Source organism: Quercus suber, unplaced genomic scaffold (assembly GCF_002906115.3).
Source record: "Quercus suber isolate HL8 unplaced genomic scaffold, Cork oak 2.0 scaffold_361, whole genome shotgun sequence".
In the NCBI taxonomy this organism is placed as follows: domain Eukaryota; kingdom Viridiplantae; phylum Streptophyta; class Magnoliopsida; order Fagales; family Fagaceae; genus Quercus; species Quercus suber.
In genome coordinates, this window is record NW_027069813.1 from 667,495 (window position 1) to 687,364 (window position 19,870).

The 19,870-nt window shown below is 35.1% G+C and overlaps 1 protein-coding gene and 2 non-coding genes across 8 annotated transcripts; all 3 read left to right on the plus strand.

Annotated features, from left to right (window-relative positions):
- The first annotated feature begins 5,744 nt into the window (after positions 1–5,744).
- Positions 5,745–5,853, plus strand: LOC112017719 (small nucleolar RNA R71). The gene has a single exon (XR_002883499.1). It is a non-coding gene; the product is annotated as a small nucleolar RNA R71 (small nucleolar RNA).
- A 2,772-nt stretch (positions 5,854–8,625) lies between these two features.
- On the plus strand, positions 8,626–8,697 carry TRNAW-CCA (transfer RNA tryptophan (anticodon CCA)). The gene has a single exon. It is a non-coding gene; the product is annotated as a tRNA-Trp (tRNA).
- A 189-nt stretch (positions 8,698–8,886) lies between these two features.
- On the plus strand, positions 8,887–14,651 carry LOC112017702 (pentatricopeptide repeat-containing protein At4g39620, chloroplastic). 6 transcript variants are annotated; one of them, XM_065760286.1, is made up of 5 exons: positions 8,887–9,328; positions 10,029–11,253; positions 11,286–11,326; positions 12,995–13,084; positions 13,408–13,610. In XM_065760286.1, the coding sequence occupies exons 1-2, from the start codon at positions 8,963–8,965 to the stop codon at positions 11,190–11,192; spliced, it is 1,530 nt and encodes a 509-aa protein (XP_065616358.1). In that variant the 5' UTR covers positions 8,887–8,962; the 3' UTR covers positions 11,193–11,253; positions 11,286–11,326; positions 12,995–13,084; positions 13,408–13,610. The 6 variants fall into 6 exon arrangements, with proteins under 6 accessions (XP_065616358.1, XP_065616356.1, XP_065616355.1 ...); XM_065760284.1 differs by having other exon boundaries at positions 10,029–11,326; positions 12,988–13,084; XM_065760283.1 differs by having other exon boundaries at positions 10,029–11,326.
- The last annotated feature ends 5,219 nt before the right edge of the window (positions 14,652–19,870 follow it).

Sequence of the window (19,870 nt, forward strand, 5' to 3'; positions counted from 1 at the left end):
AACTGAAAACACTGTAGCAAAATAATTTTTAAAGATATAAATAATGCCATAAGACCCAAAAATGCATGGATATGTGCATTTTACTGAGTATGGTGGTTGTTGTAAAATTTTAAAATACTCACAAGTGTACGAACCGTACCGAAATATAGTTTGACAAGAACGAGGTCAAACCCACAGGGATTTGAATAAACGTAAGAAAATTAATTAAATCTTTACCAAATTAATCCTAATCTAGTTTAATAAAAATTGGTTGTTTTGAAATTAAATAAACTAAGAAAATAATAAAATTAAGCAAATAGTTATACTAAGTAAAAGATATAAAGCAATGAAAAGATGTAAACAATCAAGGGAAATGAATTAAGGTTTTGGAATCCGCCTTGTAAGTCATACCATCATATATTTATGATTATTAATTTTTCCCAACTCACTACATGATAATCTAGAAATCAATATTGCTATCATGAAAAATATCTTCATTAAAATCCTTATTTTAAAAGCATGTTCTTCTTCGCTTCTTAAGTATAAAACCAAATCATCAATTGTATCCGTAGCCAAACAAATCACAAGATATATCTAATTCTAAAAATCAAATCATAACTTGTATCCATTGACAGACAAATCACAAATGATATCCAATTTTATAATCAAGAATTAATAAACCAAGCATTCAGTTAATTAAGACAAATCCTAAATCATGAGAAAAACATGATTGAACTCATATCTAAAATCTCATCTTAGTCAATTGATATGAAGTAAGAACAATTTAAATCATTAAAGAACAACTATTGTGGGAAAAATCAAATCACATAAATATTACTGATAATCCTTAACAAGGTTTCATCCTCAACCCTAATTATAAATTTAGCTACTCATAGTAATTGAAAGAAAACACAAAAATAAAATACTAAACATTAAATTAGACAAATAAAATAGAGAAAGAAATAGTCACAATGTTATTATGGAGAAAAGCTACAGAGAAGCCACATGCGGCACTGCCTCTTGCTCCAATTTTCTGTTTTGCATCTCAGCCCTAGCACTGGCCTCCCTGAATTTTGCCCTAAAAAGCCTTTAAATAGGTCAAGGAATCCTATTACAAATTAAATTCCCGTTTGGAGAAAATCCCAGATTTTTAGGTTTCACTTAACCGACTATTTTTGCCCATTTAACTTCAGAATTCGGGCTCCTAGTAAACTACAAAGTTGTAGCTCTTTAAGCTAACTTTCCAGCCCAACTTGAATTATCTTGATTGGACATCTGAGCTAAAAGTTATGCTAAAAATACTAACTGATGTGCAGGCTGAAATCCTAATCCAAATTGGACTTGGATTTAGTGCAAATTTCCTTTGATTCCTTACTCCAATTAGACTTAAATTTAATATTCATTCTTGACTGGATGTAAGTTGGCTTAATTCAATTGGCCTAGCCCCACTTTGCATGTAAAGCCCTTGTTACCTGCAACACAAAGATATTACATAATCAGTCACAAAATAACATAAAAGTAAAGCTAAATATGTAGATATGTGAGTATTTTATTGTATATATTTCATGCACATCAAATACCCCCAAACCTACATTTTGCTAGTCCTCGAGCAAAACAGATAAAGAGTAAAACAAAACAAAGAAAAAGGAAATCCTAACTAATCCACTTTCGCTGGAATTTTCGATTGCATTTAGCATATGCAACAAGCCTTTAAACCCCTAGCTTACACTAGTGGACGAGTTGTAGTCTCGTGAGGGTTTGCAGGGAATATACCCACAAAATTCTGAAAAAGAATACTAAAAAAAGTAAAAAAAACAAAACAAAGAGAATCAAACAAACTTTTTTTTTTTTTTCAATTGCCTTGCAAAGAGGATTAGTTCAAGTTCAAAAACACTACAAATGCTAAAGAAATTTCTCATGCCATCAAAACTCAATGTGAGTGAAAAGTGGTAGCCAACCCAAACATACTCTTAGTTTTAGAATAAACTTGACTCGAATCTCTATTTGAAAGTATGCTTCAACTCAAATATTTCTAGTGTTATCACTCAACAAGTTAAATCACTCTGAAATGGGGTATAACACTCTCAACAATATATGTGAGCGGAATAATGTAAGCAAAATCAAACATCTCACATATAAATCACATGAAAAACGCTCAATCAAGAAAGAACAAGTAGTCTCATGAAAGGATGCCAAAAAGAATTTATACCACATTTTTTATTCAGTTATATCAATTTCTGAACTACACAATCTTCAAGATCAAATAAGGACTTTATTAGGACGTAATGTAGGGTAAAAGCAAAGGGATTGAAATAAAAATGGGTGAAGGTAAATAATAAGAAGTGTTTTCAAGATTAATTGGAATGTCAACTCTTTTTGGAATTTCCATTCAACATTTTTTTTTTCAACTCTTCTTCTTCAAAGCAGTATCCTTCCTTCCATTTCACTTCTCAAAATTTGATGAGAACCCTTTATATATTCTTCTTTTTGACACTTTTTTTTTTCTCTTTTTTTTTTTCAATTCTTTTTTTCTTTCTTCTTTGAATTCTCACACAAACCACCACATTGAAACAAACTGATCAAATTCCATCTTGAGACACTATGGATAAGGGTTTTAAGAAAAAAAGGCTAATTAAAATGCTCAATGGGGTGACTAGCGAATGTATCAAAAAAAAAAAACACATATATGGCTCAAAGTAGACAAAAATGGTCTAATCTCATCTCTCAAAGACTAGTATAGTTCATTCAACATCAATGACTTCAAAAGATTCAAGTGTGGCATAAAATCATATTATTTTTTTCTTGGCCAAAAGAAAGAACAATGAGACTAAAACAAGGGAAATATTTTACGCACTTCCAAATGAACTTTAAGATTAGAAACAATAAATAACCCTCCAAAAATAATAATTGGCTCAAAACTCACAGGTGTTACAATCTCCACATTGTTATCATCAAGATTTTCTAATCATTTTTATCCTTCAACAAGTTGTGTCTGAGTGGCTATATGCATGTGCAATGAATTGAGCATAAAAGCAATGAAATTCTTTAAGCAAAAGTAGTATAACGAACTCAAAACATAAACCTCAAGCTAGGCAAAAGAATTTTTTTTTTTTTTTTTTTTTTAAACACAACTAAACTAAACTAAACAAAAAGATAGAAACAACTAAACAAAACAAAACAAAAAGATAGAAATCTATATACATTCCCCCCAAACCTAAACCAAACATTGTCCTCAATGTTAAAAACGATACTCTCAAATATATGTCTTGAATGAAGAGAGATCAAAATATTAATATGCAACATGAGAATCAAGTAGAAACAAGTAAGGTAAGGAGAAGGAGGAGACGTACCTTAATCAAGCTGATTGTTATAAATTTCAATTTCTGTCAAATATCAGCTAGAACAAAAGAAAATAAAACTAAACAAGAAAATAAACACAAATATTAATCTAAAAGTAGAAAATAAACAAGAAAAAGATTTTTTTTTTTTTTCAAAAAGATCTAACACAACTGGAAATCAATCCTGATAAACAGGACCATCCAAACCCCAACAACACCATGGAGATAAATAATGCATATTATGAATGGACTAGTCCAATGATATTGTAACTTTTCTGGGTCAAAAACAAGTTGAGAAGCTTTTGCAGTGTCTTTCAAGTGAATTCTTTGCATAACCACAGAAGCACTAATACCCTTAATATCAGCAATTTTCCAACCTATAGCTTCCTTATGCTCTTGAAGTATACTTATCAATTGGTGTTCCCAAAAGTCATCCAACTGTGGTGGTTCTACAATAGATAGGAATGGGGATGAAGAAAGTGGAAAAGGGACAACTTTTGGTTACCAACTATCAATACTTAATAGAGGAACAGAATCCAACAATGCATTGACATTCTCAATTGATTTTTCAGTATCCAAATTGCAATCAATACGGGTTAAGCAAGCCTTTAGGGGATCCTCACAACTTGATTGTAGGAAAGTATCATGGACTAGGCTCCCAATCATGTTAACCTCACATATATCCTCATTGTCTAGGTCTTGCTTACTTATGTCAAAGATATTAAGCTCAACAGTCATATTTCCAAAAGAAATCTTCATCACACCACTCTGACAATTGATTAAAGCATTGGATGTGGCTAAGAAAGGGCGACCCAAAATGACATGGATTTGTGTACTAGCATTCAGAGCAGGCTCAGTGTCTAACACAACAAAATCAACAAGAAAGTAGAATGCATCCACCTTAATCAGCACATCCTCAACAATACCTCTAGGGATTTTCATAGACCTATCAGCTAATTGAAGTGTCATGGTTGTGGGTTTCAACTCCCCCAAACCTAGCTATAAATAAACTGAATATGGCATTAGGTTCACACTTGCCCCCAAATCTAGCAAAGCTCGCTCAATGAGATGATCCCCAATCTTGCATGAAATTGTAAGAGATCCAAGGTCCTTACATTTCACTGGATATTTATTCTAAATGATTGAACTAACTTGCTCTGTCAAAAATGCCTTTTTAGGGACATTTGTCTTTCTCTTCATTGTCACAAAATCTTTTAGAAACTTGGCATAAGCAGGAACTTGCTGAATTGCATCAAGAAATTGAATGTTTATTTGCACTTGCTTAAAAACCTCTAAAATGTCTCCAAATTGTGCACCTTTCTAAGGACTGATTAAACTTTGAGGGAATGGAGCTTTAGGAACAAACCTCCTATCAAGGGGAGAACTAAGATCCTAAATTGGAATTGAGGTTGAGTTGCCCTTCTTTTCTTTATGATCATCCTGTGAACTGTGAACTCCTTTTTCTTCTAACACAGTATTTTCATTATCCTCCACTTCTGGCATTTTCACTTGATTATCAACTTGTCTACCAGACCTAAGGGTAGTAATAGACCAAACAGATTCATGTGCATGAGTAGAACTAGAAGAACCATTAATTGCATACTGCCCTTTTGGGTTAGGTATAGGTTGACTAGGAAACTTTCCTTTTTCCCTCTCTCCAACTTGGGTTGCTAACTGGCCAACTTGATTTTCCAACTTTGAAATAGCTTGAGTATTCAAATGGGTGGAACTTTTATCTCTTGAATGGCTTGACTAGTTGATTGCATGAAAGTTTTAAGAGACTCCTCCAAAGATGATTGTTGTCTTAGTGGTGCCATAAATTGAGGAGTTGATTGAGGAATTGGAGGAAATGCTTGAGTAGGTGGACGAAATTGACTTTGTTGATGCACTTGTTGTCCACCTATATTTGTGGGGGAATGGTTTTGCCTCCAAGAGAAATCAAGATGATTTTGCCAATTTGGATTGTATGTCTCTGAAAATGGACTTACAAGTGGCCTTCCATAATTATTCAGTGCATTTGCTTGCTCAGTATAGTATTCAGGGTAACCAACTGTGGAAGGACACATTTGTGTTGTATGCATAGGACTTGCACAAGTAGAGCATGTTTCATTTTGAACTTGATTGACAGAATTCATCCCTCTACGTAAAGCTAAAGCTTCAACCTTACGAGTGAGATTGTCCAACCTAGCTTTTATGTCTAAATCTTCACTGACTTCATACAATCCTCCTTTCTTAATTGCAGGGGCAAATCTCTCTCTACGATTGGAAAAATCCCATTATTGTGAGCTTTTTGATAAATTCTCAAGAAATTTGTATGCCTCATCATCCATAAGACTCAAAAATCCACCACCATTCATGGACTCAATCATGTTACGATTTGTCTGAGTCAAACTATTATAAAAATATTGTATTAGTCTCCATGTTTCAAAACCATGATAAGGACACTTTAAGATCAAATCCTTAAATCTCTCCCAACTCTCATAAAATTTCTCTTGTTCATCTTGATAAAAATCTGCAATTTCTCTCCTCAAAGCATTGGTCTTATCCATTGGGAAAAATTTAGAGAGGAATTTTGTGACCAATAGTTCCCATGAAGTGATAGATCTAGGTGACAAAGAATTAAGCCATGCTTTTGCCTTATCCTTCAAGGAAAAAGGGAATAAACGCAAGTGAACAGAGTCATCAAAGAAATTCTGGAACTTACAAGTAGCACAAATCTCAAGAAAATCCTTTACATGCATATAAGGGTCTTCTCTATCCAATCCATGAAAAGTAGGAAGAAGATGGATTATCTGTGGTTTCAACTCAAAATGTGCAGTAGTGATTGCAGGCAATACTATGCAAGATGGAGGGTTGGTGGTTATGGGTGAGAACAACTCCCTAAGAGCTATTGAATCATCTCCTATTTCTCCCATTGTGGATGGATAATCAAAAATCACAAGACGATTTTCTTTATCACATATCCAAGTTCTCATACACCAAGCACAAAGAAATGATTTTTTTTTTGTTTTTTTTTGTTTTTTTTTAATTTAAAAAAAATTAACTACAACTAGTAGAAATAAAAATTCAATTAAGACCTAATTTATTTTCCTAACCAAGTCCCCGGCAACGGCACCAAAAAGTTGTTGTGAAATTTTAAAATACTCGCAAGTGTACAAACCGTACCGAAGTATAGTTTGACAAGAACGAGGTCGAACCCACAGGGACTTGAATGAACGTAAGAAAATTAATTAAATCTTAACCAAATTAATCCTAATCTAGTTTAATAAAAATTGGTTGTTTTGAAATTAAATAAACTAAGCAAATAATAAAATTAAGCAAATAGTTAAACTAAGCAAAAGATATAAAGCAATGAAAAGATGTAAACAATCAAGGGAAAGGAATTAAGGTTTTGGAATCCGCCTTGTAAGTCATACCATCATATATTTATGATCATTAATTTTTCCCAACTCACTACATGATAATCTAGAAATCAATCTTGCTATCATGAAAAATATCCTCATTAAAATCCTTATTTTTAAAGCATGTTCTTCTTCGCTTCTTAAATATAAAACCAAATCATCAATTGTATCCGTAGCCAAACAAATCACAAGATACATCCAATTCTAAAAATCAAATCATAACTTGTAACCATTGACAGACAAATCACAAACGATATCCAGTTTTATAATCAAGAATTAATAAACCAAGCATTCAATTAATTAAGACAAATCCTAAATCATGAGAAAAACATGATTGAACTCATATCTAAAATCTCATCTTAGTCAATTGATATGAAGCAAGAACAATTTAAATCATTAAAGAACAACTATTGTGGGAAAAATCAAATCATATAAATATTACTGATAATCCTTAACAAGGTTTCATCCTCAACCCTAATTATAAATTTAGCTACTCATAGTAATTGAAAGAAAACACAAAAATAAAATACTAAACATTAAATTAGACAAATAAAATAGAGAAAGAAATAGTCACAATACTATCATGGAGAAAAGCTACAGAGAAGCCACATGCGGCACTGCCTCTTGCTCCAATTTTCTATTTTGCATCTCAGCCCTAGCACTGGCCTCCCTAAATTTTGCCCTAAAAAGCCTTAAAATAGGTCAAGGAATCTTGTTACAAGTTGAATTCTCGTTTGGAGAAAATCCCAGATTTTTAGGCTTCAATTAACCAACTATTTTGGCCCATTTAACTTCAGAATTCGGGCTCCTGGTAAACCACAAAGTTGTAGACCTTTAAGTTAACTTTCCAGCCCAACTTGAATCATCTCAATTGGACATCTGAGCCGAAAGTTATGTCAAAAATACTAACTAATGTGCAGGCTGGAATCCTAATCCGAATTGGACTTAGATTTGGTGCAAATTTCTTTTGATTCCTTACTCTAGTTGAACTTAAATTTAATATTCATGCCTGGCTGGATGTAAGTTGGCTTGATTCAATTGGTCTAGCCCCACTTTGCATGTAAAGCCCTTGTTACCTGTAACACAAAGATATTACATAATCAGTCACAAAATAATATAAAAGTAAAGCTAAATATGTAGATATGTGAGTATTTTATTGTATATATTTCATGCACATCAGTGGTCCCACGAACAATGTCGTGGGACCCAAAAAATAGCCAAACATAGCTAAAACTGGTATCAAAAGCGTGCACTGTAGCCGTGGTGTAAACGCAGACGCAAACGTGGGGTAGATAAACGCAATCCAAACGCTCACGTTGGAGGAGATCGAGCTGGGTCACAACAAAGGAGATCGAGTTGCCATACACGTTGGAGAGATGGGTGTTGTTCACTGGTGATGGTCCTGATAAGGCGAGGGAGCTTGATAAATTTTTATGGGTTCGGGTTTGTGCTTTGGGAGAGTGGCAGGGCTAAAGGGGAAGGGGAAATGAGAAAGAGAAGGCTGATGGGGATGAAATCCTTCCGCGGGTAACAAAACTGCTTTGTTCTGAACAAGTGACAAGTATGGGGCCCATAAATAGTGTAAAAAATATTGAGTGATGGTAAGGGAGTGATGGTGCCAAACGGGTGTGATATTTTTGAGTGACAAGTAATGAGTGATATAAGTGACGAGTGATGAAAATTGAAGGACGGAAATTGAGTGATGACAAAAAAAGCATCCAAACATGCTCTAAAAGTATCACTATCATCCCATTTCATTCTCATGTCATTCTTGAAAGTTGAAACAAAGCCCAGTTAGGAACAGACTAGCTCTATCATTTGAGTCCAACTGGTAGAATATGATCAATAGCGTTGCCGGTTACTTGCATTGATATATATATATATATATATAACTATTGTTGTCAAGTGGATCTGTGGCGCAATGGTAGCGCGTCTGACTCCAGATCAGAAGGTTGCGTGTTCGATTCACGTCAGGTTCAGTTTTTTATTTTTCAAACTATTCAATTTTTATTTTATTTATTTTTAATTTTTTGAAACAAAACAAAACAAAACTCTCCATGTTTACCATCCAAGTCCCATATCCTTTTAACTTTTATCTCTAAAACTATTTGTATTTACCTTTAACTCCCTATCTATTCTCCATATTTACCATCCAAGTCCCAAATCCCCCCAAAATTACCAAACCCCAAATGTTTCTAAGCTCAGTTCTCACTTCTCAGTCTCACAGCAAAACCACCAAACCCAATGTTCCAAAATCTGTCCTCTCACTCTCTCCAACCCTCCTCCTCCTCATTCACCCTTCATTCCTCACGATATTACACCCACACCCTCACCTTCACACAACCATGTCTTTCACTACCCAATCGTTCTCTTCGGTACAGACCCATGACCCGAATTTCCTGCGCTTCGACCCGACCCAAGAGAAACCCGGGTCCAATGCCCGACAAGTCCGAGGCTGAAGAGCTGGTCCGAGTGATGATGAGGAATATGAATGAGAGAGAGCCACTGTTGAAGACACTGAACAAGTATGTCAAAGTTGTGAGAACTGAGCACTGTTTTCTTCTTTTTGAACAGCTTGGCAAGAGTGACAAGTGGCTTCAATGCCTTGAGGTTTGCTTCTATAATGCTCTCTTATGTGATTTTTCAACTATTTTAGCTTCTGGGTCTTTCAAATTTAGGCTTGTATTGTAACATGGTTTAGGATTGAGCTTATCTGTATAGTGCCAATTGCCCCCAAAACCTTTAAAAAAAGGGTTAAGGTAGAGTGGAGACGGAGTTTGAATATAGGACTTTGATGCAATGATAAATTACCAGTTGTATCAGAAGCTTAAGCCATTAGGAAATTGTGAATTTAATCATTTAACCATTATTCAAACAAGTTTATACTCTTTGTGGTTTTCTTTCTTTTTGGTTCAATAGCAAAATTTCTCAAGTTTAAGTGTTCTTTCTTAGTTTAAGTTTATGAATTTAGTAGAGCCATTCTATGCAGGAACTTATTTGAACTGTGTGAGTTGTGTATTTGGTTGTCATACTATATTAAATATTCCTAGTTCAAAACCATAGGGTCACTGTTTTAATCTCTTTGATTAGACCAATGCTATATGATGCAGCGAGTTGAGTGATACTCTAAATACTTTCATTATAGCTAGGTAACTTTTTTTCTTTTTTATTTTCAATGATAGGTTAGCTAGAAATAAGTGGACTTCATGTAAAACAAACTGGAACTAAGATACATTGGTTACAATGTTGGCCTTAATGTTTGTGGACACATTTGTTGAGTTGTTGCTTCACTTTCAAATACCACATTCAGGTGTTCAGATGGATGCAGAAACAACGATGGTATGTCGCTGATAATGGTGTTTATTCAAAATTAATATCGGTTATGGGAAAGAAGGGCCAAACCCGAATGGCAATGTGGCTCTTCTCTGAGATGCGTAATAGCGGCTGCCGGGCTGACACTTCTGTATATAATGCACTCATCACAGCCCATCTTCACTCACGAGATAAAGCAAAGGCTTTGGACAAAGCTATTGGGTACTTTGAAAAGATGAAGGGAATTGAGTGGTGTAAACCCAGCGTTGTGACATACAACATTCTTTTGAGAGCTTTTGCTCAAGCTCGAAATGTAGAACGAGTTAATGCTTTGTTTAAAGATCTTGATGAGAGCATAATTTCCCCTGATATCTATACTTATAATGGTGTGATGGATGCATATGGGAAAAATGGGATGATCAGAGAAATGGAATCTGTGCTTTCTCGCATGAAAAGTAATCAATGTAAGCCCGATATTATCACTTTTAATTTGCTCATTGATTCATATGGAAAAAAGCAAGAATTTAATAAGATGGAACAAGTGTTCAAGAGTTTATTGCGCTCCAGGGAAAGACCAACACTGCCGACATTTAATTCAATGATAATTAATTATGGGAAGGCACGACTTAGGGAGAAAGCAGAATATGTCTTCCAAAAGATGAGGGATATGGGATATACCCCAAGCTTCATCACCTGTGAGAGTCTTATACTGATGTATGGATTTTGTGACTGTGTTTCTAGGGCTAGGGAAATATTTGATGGAATGGTTCAATCTGGGAAGGGAATGAAAGTTTCAACCCTTAATGTCATGCTTGATGTTTACTGTATGAATGGTTTGCCCATGGAAGCCAATATGCTTTTTGAGAATGCAAAAGGTATAGGTGTAATTCCAAATTCATCAACATATAAACTTCTTTATAAGGCTTACACTAAAGCCAACACGAAGGAGCTTTTACAGAAATTGCTGAAGAATATGGACAGGGATGGCATTGTCCCTAATAAGAGGTTTTTCTTGGAGGCTTTGGGAGCTTTTGGGTCTTTACCAGCAAGTGCTGAGTCTAAAGTCACCCGTCAAGCTAAAAATAGAAATCCCTCACTTCAAAGGGTGTCAGCTAGTACCACAACTGATGTCAGCAGGAAACAGGATAGTGCAAAAACTTAGGTGGAAAAAATTGGTAACTTGGTTTTTATATTCTTCTGGTTGTTCGTCAATAAATCTGATTCAAAGAAAAGCTTTCATGTCAAAGGGATGTTGGAAGGCATAGCCACCATATTACTGGACTTCTGACTTATGTGGTATGTATATCTTGCCTATTCTTTCATTCTTTATCATTGTATCCTTGTATATGCCAATCCTGCTTCCCTTTTGTAAAACGTTCTCATAATGTGTTTATTTTGGTTTCAAAACTTATTCTTTGCAGTTGCTATTATTAATTTCTGCCTTCAGAGTTTTTTTTCTTTCTCTAGGGCTTCCTTTTTGCCATTAACTTACGTTTATTGACTTTTTGTCTTATGTGTTGACCCTCACCCAACATGGTTCTTAATTTAATAATTCTGAAGTTGTTAGATCTAGGAATGATATGGAAAATCCAAAAAATATTATCAGTACCGTGGGAAGTTGTGGATTCTGGTGGCAACAATGAGGCTTAGGAAAAATCTGGGAATCTAAAATATTGTGAATGAATTTGACTCTGCACTGAGAGACTGGAACATAATAGATTTTGGGGCAGAAAGAAAGGTAAATTAAATTGGCCAAAAAAAAAAAAAAAGGAAAGTTGATTATACTATTGAATGTTCAAAATGATTCACAACTCTTTGCACTATTTAATAATTTTAGAATTACCAACTACATACACAAGGATTGGGTTATAGAAACACTGCTTATTGCTAAAGATTTTAGTAAGCATTTGGCAATTTTGGGCTTTTTGAGCATATTTTGGCAGGCGACACACCAAAAAAGACTTTCTCCCCTCTGTTTCCATTAGGATTTTTAGTAAATAAGCAATCAACAAAGCACATCCGAATGCACTCTTTGTAACCTTTTCTAGGAATGCTATAGTCACTTGTGACAAAATTCTGTAGCTTATACTTGGAGCCCAGCCAGATTTTGGTTTGTTCATAGAACACCTTTTCATATTAATTAACTCAAATAGTTACTTTTGTTTGACAGTTATGGTTTATGTATAGAATATTTATCTTACATTGGGTATGACAGTTATGGTTTATGTATAGAATATTTATCTTACATTGGGTAATATACCACTTTTTCACCCCTTCATCATATGTTTTACCCCTTTTTGGGTACTCTGCACTTCCACATAAATATCATTTTTCATTACTCATTTCATAGATAGTGAAACTGATATTCACATTGTAATCATGATAACGCGATATAGTAAATTGGGAGAGAGAGAGGGAAAAAAATCTTAGTTCCACCCTGCATCCATAACGCCCCCCATGCCCACCTTATTTTTCTCTCTTCCTTCTTGCATTCTCTCTGTCTAGCAACAAACTGAACTAAATCAAGATTGGGTGTGTTAACAGAACCTTGCTTCATTGATTTCGTTTTTCCTCCAGATGTTAAAGCAAACAAAATCTATTCTTACTAATTAGTCAAATACGCTAAACATTTTCTAGACTTGGTTTTCTTCTGGATGATTATTTATTTGCAACTAAGGGTATCCCTTTGGTAATAAATATATAAATAAGAAAATGAAGGCAACCTTGGAAAGCAGCTTCTTCTGTCTTTTGTGCTCACATTGATCAAAACTAAATAAATGAATGAAATCTACTCTAGTGTGCCTTGTCCCAGCATTCCCACCAACTAACTTTGAGAATGAAATTTTGAGGTGATTAGTTAGTTCCCCCAAAACCTTAGTTCCTCTAGAAATTGTCGATGATTTGATATTATAATCATTCGGTAGTGTAAGATGCAACAACTGAAGTGTGGTTCCTAGGTGACAGGATTTTGTTGGTGATATCAATTACCAGCCAACTGTGAAGGCAAAATTACTGAAGAACTGCTCAGCTTGGGACACATTCTTTTTATGATAGGTAAGAATAATTTTTATTGAAAAAATACTATTTCATGACAACCACAAAGAAGCATAAAAAGAATTACAATAACCAAAAAAAAAAAAAAAATACATATAAAAAGGAATACAGGGAGGAACAAGGGAACAAGGTTCCAAATATCCTATGAATGCAGGGAGGAATTCATTCTCAAGCACGAAGTTCAATTAGATGACTACAGTTTTAACTTTTATGTTCATGTTAGTCTAGACTATTCATCATCCTTTTTAAGAATGTCTTTCCTCTTTGGATAGAGCTGTAGATAACTGTATCTTTATGGTCCTCATATATGTGAATGACTGCAGGACAATTCTCAGCTGCCATTGGAAGACCTAAACTTGCACAGAAAAGCCAATTGTTGCTACTATTTATCAGAAAAATGGGACATCTCAATTGTTTTTTTGCTGTACTAATTAGTAATTACGTAGTTCTTAATTGATGGTAACACTGCTAGACTGCCAAGGTGCTGCTTCTATGTATTGTACATTGTAACTGTGATTCATTAGAATTTGTATGCTGAATTATCTCTTTGGATAGAGCTGTAGATAACTGTATCTTTATGGTCCTCATATATGTGAATGACTGCAGGACAATTCTCAGCTGCCATTGGAAGACCTAAACTTGCACAGAAAAGCCAATTGTTGCTACTATTTATCAGAAAAATGGGACATCTCAATTGTTTTTTTGCTGTACTAATTAGTAATTACGTAGTTCTTAATTGATGGTAACACTGCTAGACTGCCAAGGTGCTGCTTCTATGTATTGTACATTGTAACTGTGATTCATTAGAATTTGTATGCTGAATTATTCGAACGAGTACATATCCAGTAATGTCTTATTGAAATCTACATAAAAAATTTCCCTAAATAAAATTTTGAATTTGTTTTATTTGACACTTCATTCATCAATGTTAATACGTGTTTCATCTGGTTAAATGGGCTATTGTTTGTGCTCAACTTTCTTCAGGTGGTTTGGGGATTAGGAATTTGAGACTTTTTAATGAAGCTTTATTAAGGAAATGCTTGTGGAGATTTGGGCTTGAAAGGGATGCTCTTTGGCAGCAAGTGATAAAGGATAAGATGTAAGGGGTTTATGCTTAGTATTTTTTACTGTCTTTTAGTTCGCCTTAGTGATCAATTTTTCTCTTGGAAGAGCATATGGAAACAGAAGGTTCCTTCTAGAGTGGCTTTCTTTGTTTGAACTACTACCTTAGGGAAAAGTCTGACAATTGACAATTTGAGGGGGGAAAAAAGGCCTGTAATAATATGGATTGGTGTTACATGTGCAAGTGTAATAGTGAATCTATTGACCATCTCTTCCTTCATTATGCAATTGCTACGAATTTGTGGGCTATGATTTTGGGCTTTTCAAAGCACATTGGGTTATGCCATAGTCTATTGTTGAACTTCTTGCTTGTTGGCAAGGGCGGTTGGGTCACCATTGTAATGGACATACATGGATTGTTGTTCTCCATTGTTTTGTGGTGTATTTTGAAGGAATGAAATAGCAGGTGCTTCGAAGATAATGAAAATTATTTACCTGATCTCAAGTTATTGTTTTTTTAGAACCTTATTAGGCTTGTTGGCAATGTGGAGAAACCAATCCTTATCTTCAATTTTTGATTTACTAGATTTATGTATTTGATTTGTACACTCTTGTATACCCTTTATGTGTGTGTATATATATATATATATATATCAGTAAGTCATTATTTATAAATAAATAAAAAGTGTTTCATTAAGAGCAAGAGGAAGGAGTATTGTTCCTCGAGTAGGACTATCCACAGGTCGGTCTGAGTCAAATTTGGACTCAACTCGCTCAGATCGGGTAGAAGAAGATTAGACCTGCTACTGATTGCCAATCATGGTGAGTCTAGTAGAATCGAATTCTAGAAAACCACGGGTCGGTTCGGTTGAAACCGACGAAGGGCGGCGGTGGGCAAAGGAAAACAAATCTTGGCCGAATATGAGTAGAGGAGAACGAAACTTCGCTGGATCTGAAGGAAGGAGAGTGAAACATTACCATATTTGAGCTTAGACTCATGGAGTAGGTTGAGAGGGCTTAAGCCACTGTCTTTATGAGTTCACGCCCTACCTTCGATGTGAATTTTTCTTTCCATCCCATCACCTGTTTAGCAGTATCCCCTCTTGGATCTCCCTCAATGTATTTGCCTTAGATCGTCTGCCAACCATAGGAAGATGAATAAGCCTATGTCCCAAGACCAGTACGAGTTCAACAACGTGTCTTGGCCATGACTACCCCAAGGTTAATTTTTTTATGGTGCAAGGTTTCCAGGCCATAATTCAATGATGTGGGAGTGGTTGTGAGAAACGGTGCCAGTAGAATATTAACAGGCATGGCCCAGAGGCTTCTATTACCACAAACTATGGTGGAAATTAAACCTCTTGCAGCTAGATATGCAGATCATTACGCAATGACTCAAAGTTTATTGCAGGTACTACTTGAAGGAGCCTCGGCCATAATCATCGAAGCTATTCAACAGGACAAGGTGATTCTAGCTCTATTTGGCAATCTTACACAGGATACAAAAGTATTAACTAAATCATTCCAATGAAGTGTTTCTCACTTGTGCGTCAAGAGCGGAATACTACTACTCATGCTCTAGCAAGAAAACCCAAGGAGGCTAATGATCATTTTATCTAGTTTGGTAGCTTACCTCAAGAAATTATGAATCTAGACCAATTGTAATTGTTTTCCCTATTTCAATAGAATTGTTGAAATCTTTTCCACTAAAAAGAGAGAGAGAGAGAGAGAGAGAGAGAAGAAGAAGAAGAAGAAGAAGAAGAGAGTTTAACAATATAATCCATACTTACGTTTAAACACATATTGAACTGAAATTCAAATGACACACATAATTGATGATGCCAAAAAATCAACAGTAAATCACACGGTCCTCAAGTACTCAAAACAATAAATGCACAACACAAAAAGAGAAGACCTAACAAAGAGCATCACAACTCTAGAGTGTCAGAGCTGGGGGAAATTATGCGTACCTTAACTAGTGAAGGTTTTGGGGCTTTTATAGTAGTAGAGAATTGACATATATTCCTTGATTTAGAAGTCTTTTTCTTATAAGAGTCCTCATGAGCCTATTTTGCGGAATCCTTTCCTTTTAGGAGTCTTTTCGACTAACACTAAGCGTGAAGTACAAGATATTTCCTTAAACACACATGTGTGGAGGCCAAGTTAAGGTCATGTCAGAACTGTCAGTCTTGTGCATCCCCATCAGCTTAGTGTCGTCAGCTTTCCATCTTCCCCAAGTTGACCTCGTCAGCTTAGAGCTGTAGACTCCCTATTATTATCACTTGTCAATGGACACAAGTAAGACCGACAGGTTTGTTTGGAATGTCGCTCTATGCCTTTCCATCAGTGAGCGTTCATATTTACAATTTTATCCTTATCAACTGCCCCCTACTCCATAGCTTCATCATTTTAAGCTGACGGGTTATGGAATTGAATTTTATTGTTAATTTTCTTTTGCTCAAGAGAGAGAGAAAATCATTTATGGGCAATTGCCTCGAGCAACCTTTATTTAATGCTTGGACACATGGCACCACTCAATTGGCTGTGCTTCTAGACAATAGCGTCACTTTGTCTTCTGTGCATATCCTCCCTTATATATACCTCGCCTCCCCCCTCATTTTCTTCTATTTTACTGTTGTTGATTGTCAGAGCAAACCCATCACTTTAAAAACTTTACTCAAGCCGTCTTGTTTTAGCCAAGACCGTCATCTTTCAAAAGTTCGTCAGTTTTACTTGGTAAGTCACTTTTGCTCTTACTGCTTCTCATTTTTTACTTTTATCTTGGTTGATTTGTGAAACTTTTTAGAGAGGCCGTCAACTTAGGTTCTTAGAATACCTCCATCGCTTAAGTTATTTCTCTCTTTGATACAAGTGATCATTGGTGTAGAACAAATTAGAAACAACCGGTATACATGTGCATGTAGTGTGCTTGATGTTTAATAATACTTGCAGATTTAGGTATATAAGGTCTGTATTTTGAATATAGCTTGGAATGATTGGATTTAAAGGGTGAACAAGCTACTAAGTGTGTTCTTCAATTAAGCATTATTGAGTAAAATGGTTGTGGTACTTTGAAGAGGCCGGAGAGGAGATCAATTTTGAAGAAGAGTAATAGGTGTGGGGAAGCTTGGGGTATATGGACACAACTGGGAGAGTCAGCAGTTGTCATGGGTGTGACCTACTGAGATCTTTGTTCAAGTGGTCCAAAACAATAGTCAAATTAATGTGATGCCAATACTTTTATTGATTATATAGTATTTTAGGAGTACTTTTCACAGTCAACAAAACTAGTCCACTGGTTCATTAGTTGAACAGTAGACTTAATAATTATTATTTCATAGTACGAAATTGACATTTAAAACACATAAAAATTCGTACTTAACAAATCAAATTGCACCAAAATCAAATAAATAGGACTAAATTAAACTAAAGCCCCTTGTATCTCTTGGTTGCAGCTCAATTTTCTCTATGGCCTACTGTTATGTTTCTCTTCTTTATACTGTTGCGCCCAACAGCATCAAATGGCATTGATGGGGGAGCCTTTATGCTTCTCAGGTTATCCAGTGGGAAGGCACGGTTTTGATATGAAAGAAACTGCCCCCTTGGAATACCAAACACCTTGCTTTTTTACCTCCTCTACTGTTATGGCAGATTTGTTCCCCTTATAAATGTGAATTGAATGGGCTAATTTTAAGTATTACAGGGGAACAATGTGTTCTTTAACTTTGATTATTATCTCTTAGTCTTGTTCTGATGTGTAATTGATGCGCAGAGTCAGAAGAGGGTCGACTGGGTTCAATTTTAGCAATCAACGTGGTTCAAGCATATGCAAGTACTTGCACTTTCTAGTCCATTAGAATGTGTCTCTGTCATTGTACCAATGACTATTTAAAGTACCAAGATTTTTCTTGTGTTTTAATGCAAAACTTTTGCAATGATATTCAAGTAAAGAATGCTCGTGTATTTCTTATTCATGTTGGTCTTGTAATTCTTCTTCATTTGCTCTAATAATCACAAAGGAACAATGCTACTACAATCCGCTGATCATATAAAGAGGTCGTGTTGAGATTTGTCTATATTTCAATGTTGAATTAGATAAGATTCAAGGTAGTATTTAAGTGGGTTTTCATATTATGTTTGCATGGATTTTGGTTTATGAGAGTCAATATGCTCTATTACATCCTGCATTCAAATTTTACTTCATAATGTAATACAAATTGTTGATAGCACAAAGCATTTTAGGTGCATATGCAAGAATTAAGGGATTGTATTTATATCATCCTTTTGCTGGTTAGTTTAATTACAGTGCTGGTTATGAATATCAAAGATGGAATTTAGTAGAAAGTTAGTCTTTTTTTATACATAAACGTGGCAAAATCCTTCATATTCTAGATTGATAACCGGACAAATCAAGAGCAATCAGAGGATGTTTGGAGAAGATATTTGTAGAATTGTTGATTGAGGAAATGAACTACCTTCCAGATGTGTGTGTCAGTGGCTTTAATGAGGAGGTATCAGACCACCTGTGAAAAGATTTAATCAGCTGACAGGTCTAAATTAAGATAAGATGGAACTGAAAAAACACCTATTTTTTTTAATAAAACGATGTTACATTGTAAAACTTCTGTATAACCAAGGCAGCTTCGGTAGGATTAATTATTGTTGGAAGATGGTGGATGTTGATAACCTCGTGTGGAAAATGTTCAGGTAAATATTTTCTTCTCTTTAGAGCTAGAGCTCTCTCTCTCTCTCTCTTTACATCTAATTTTAATTTCATTTCAAAATTTCAACTTGTGAAACTCACAGGTGCATCCTGAGATTGAGCCATACAGGAAATGGGGGTGCCCTACTTATGAAGAGCTATACACAATATTTATAAAGCCAAAGGTCACTGGAGAGCAAGCCGTTGTAATTGGTGGAGACGGGTCTGGCAGAAACTATCTTGCACACTCAAGGGAGAATGTCAATACCATCGTTTTACACGGATACAAAAAGCGCCAGTCAGCATAGCTTTTGTGTTCAGGTCCCAACAAGAAATATCATAGGGACACTGAGAATTCAAGGGGGATTAATTCTGTCTTGAAATCAAATGGACCTGCAACACCTCAAACTAATGACCCACATATTCTGCAAGACATTGTTTGCTGTTATAAAATGGTATGCAAGGTGTTGATTGATTGCAATACTTATAATGCTGCTAGTGATTTGTTTCAGAACCCAATCTAGATAAAAACATTCATATTGATAAAAAGTGAGAAATTGATCACATCACATCACTTTTAGGTTCTGTTTACTTTTGTTCAATGAAACCCAGAAAATGATCTCTGTATTTATACTATAATTCACTAGGAAAGAGCATGAAATTACTATATCCGTTGAACACATGTGGACATATTTTGCTATAAAATAAATGACCCCATTCTCCATATAGGTTCTGTTTGGTATTTTGTTGATGAAAAAGGCAATTAGTTACTACCAGCAATAGAAGTACAGTATGATATTAATGCTAGAACTTTTTTTTCTTTTGGAGAAAGAAAATTAATGCTAGAACTTAATTTGTTGTTTGTGTGCATACGAATTATAATCTTACCTTACATTCAATTGGGTTGATAGTTCATATAAAAAAAGGGTTGATAGCTTTTTACGTAATTGCAAAACTCTGTATTTATGAAGCAGTGGACTCGTGTACATGTAACATACCCACCCAAAGGTTGTACAGTGTTA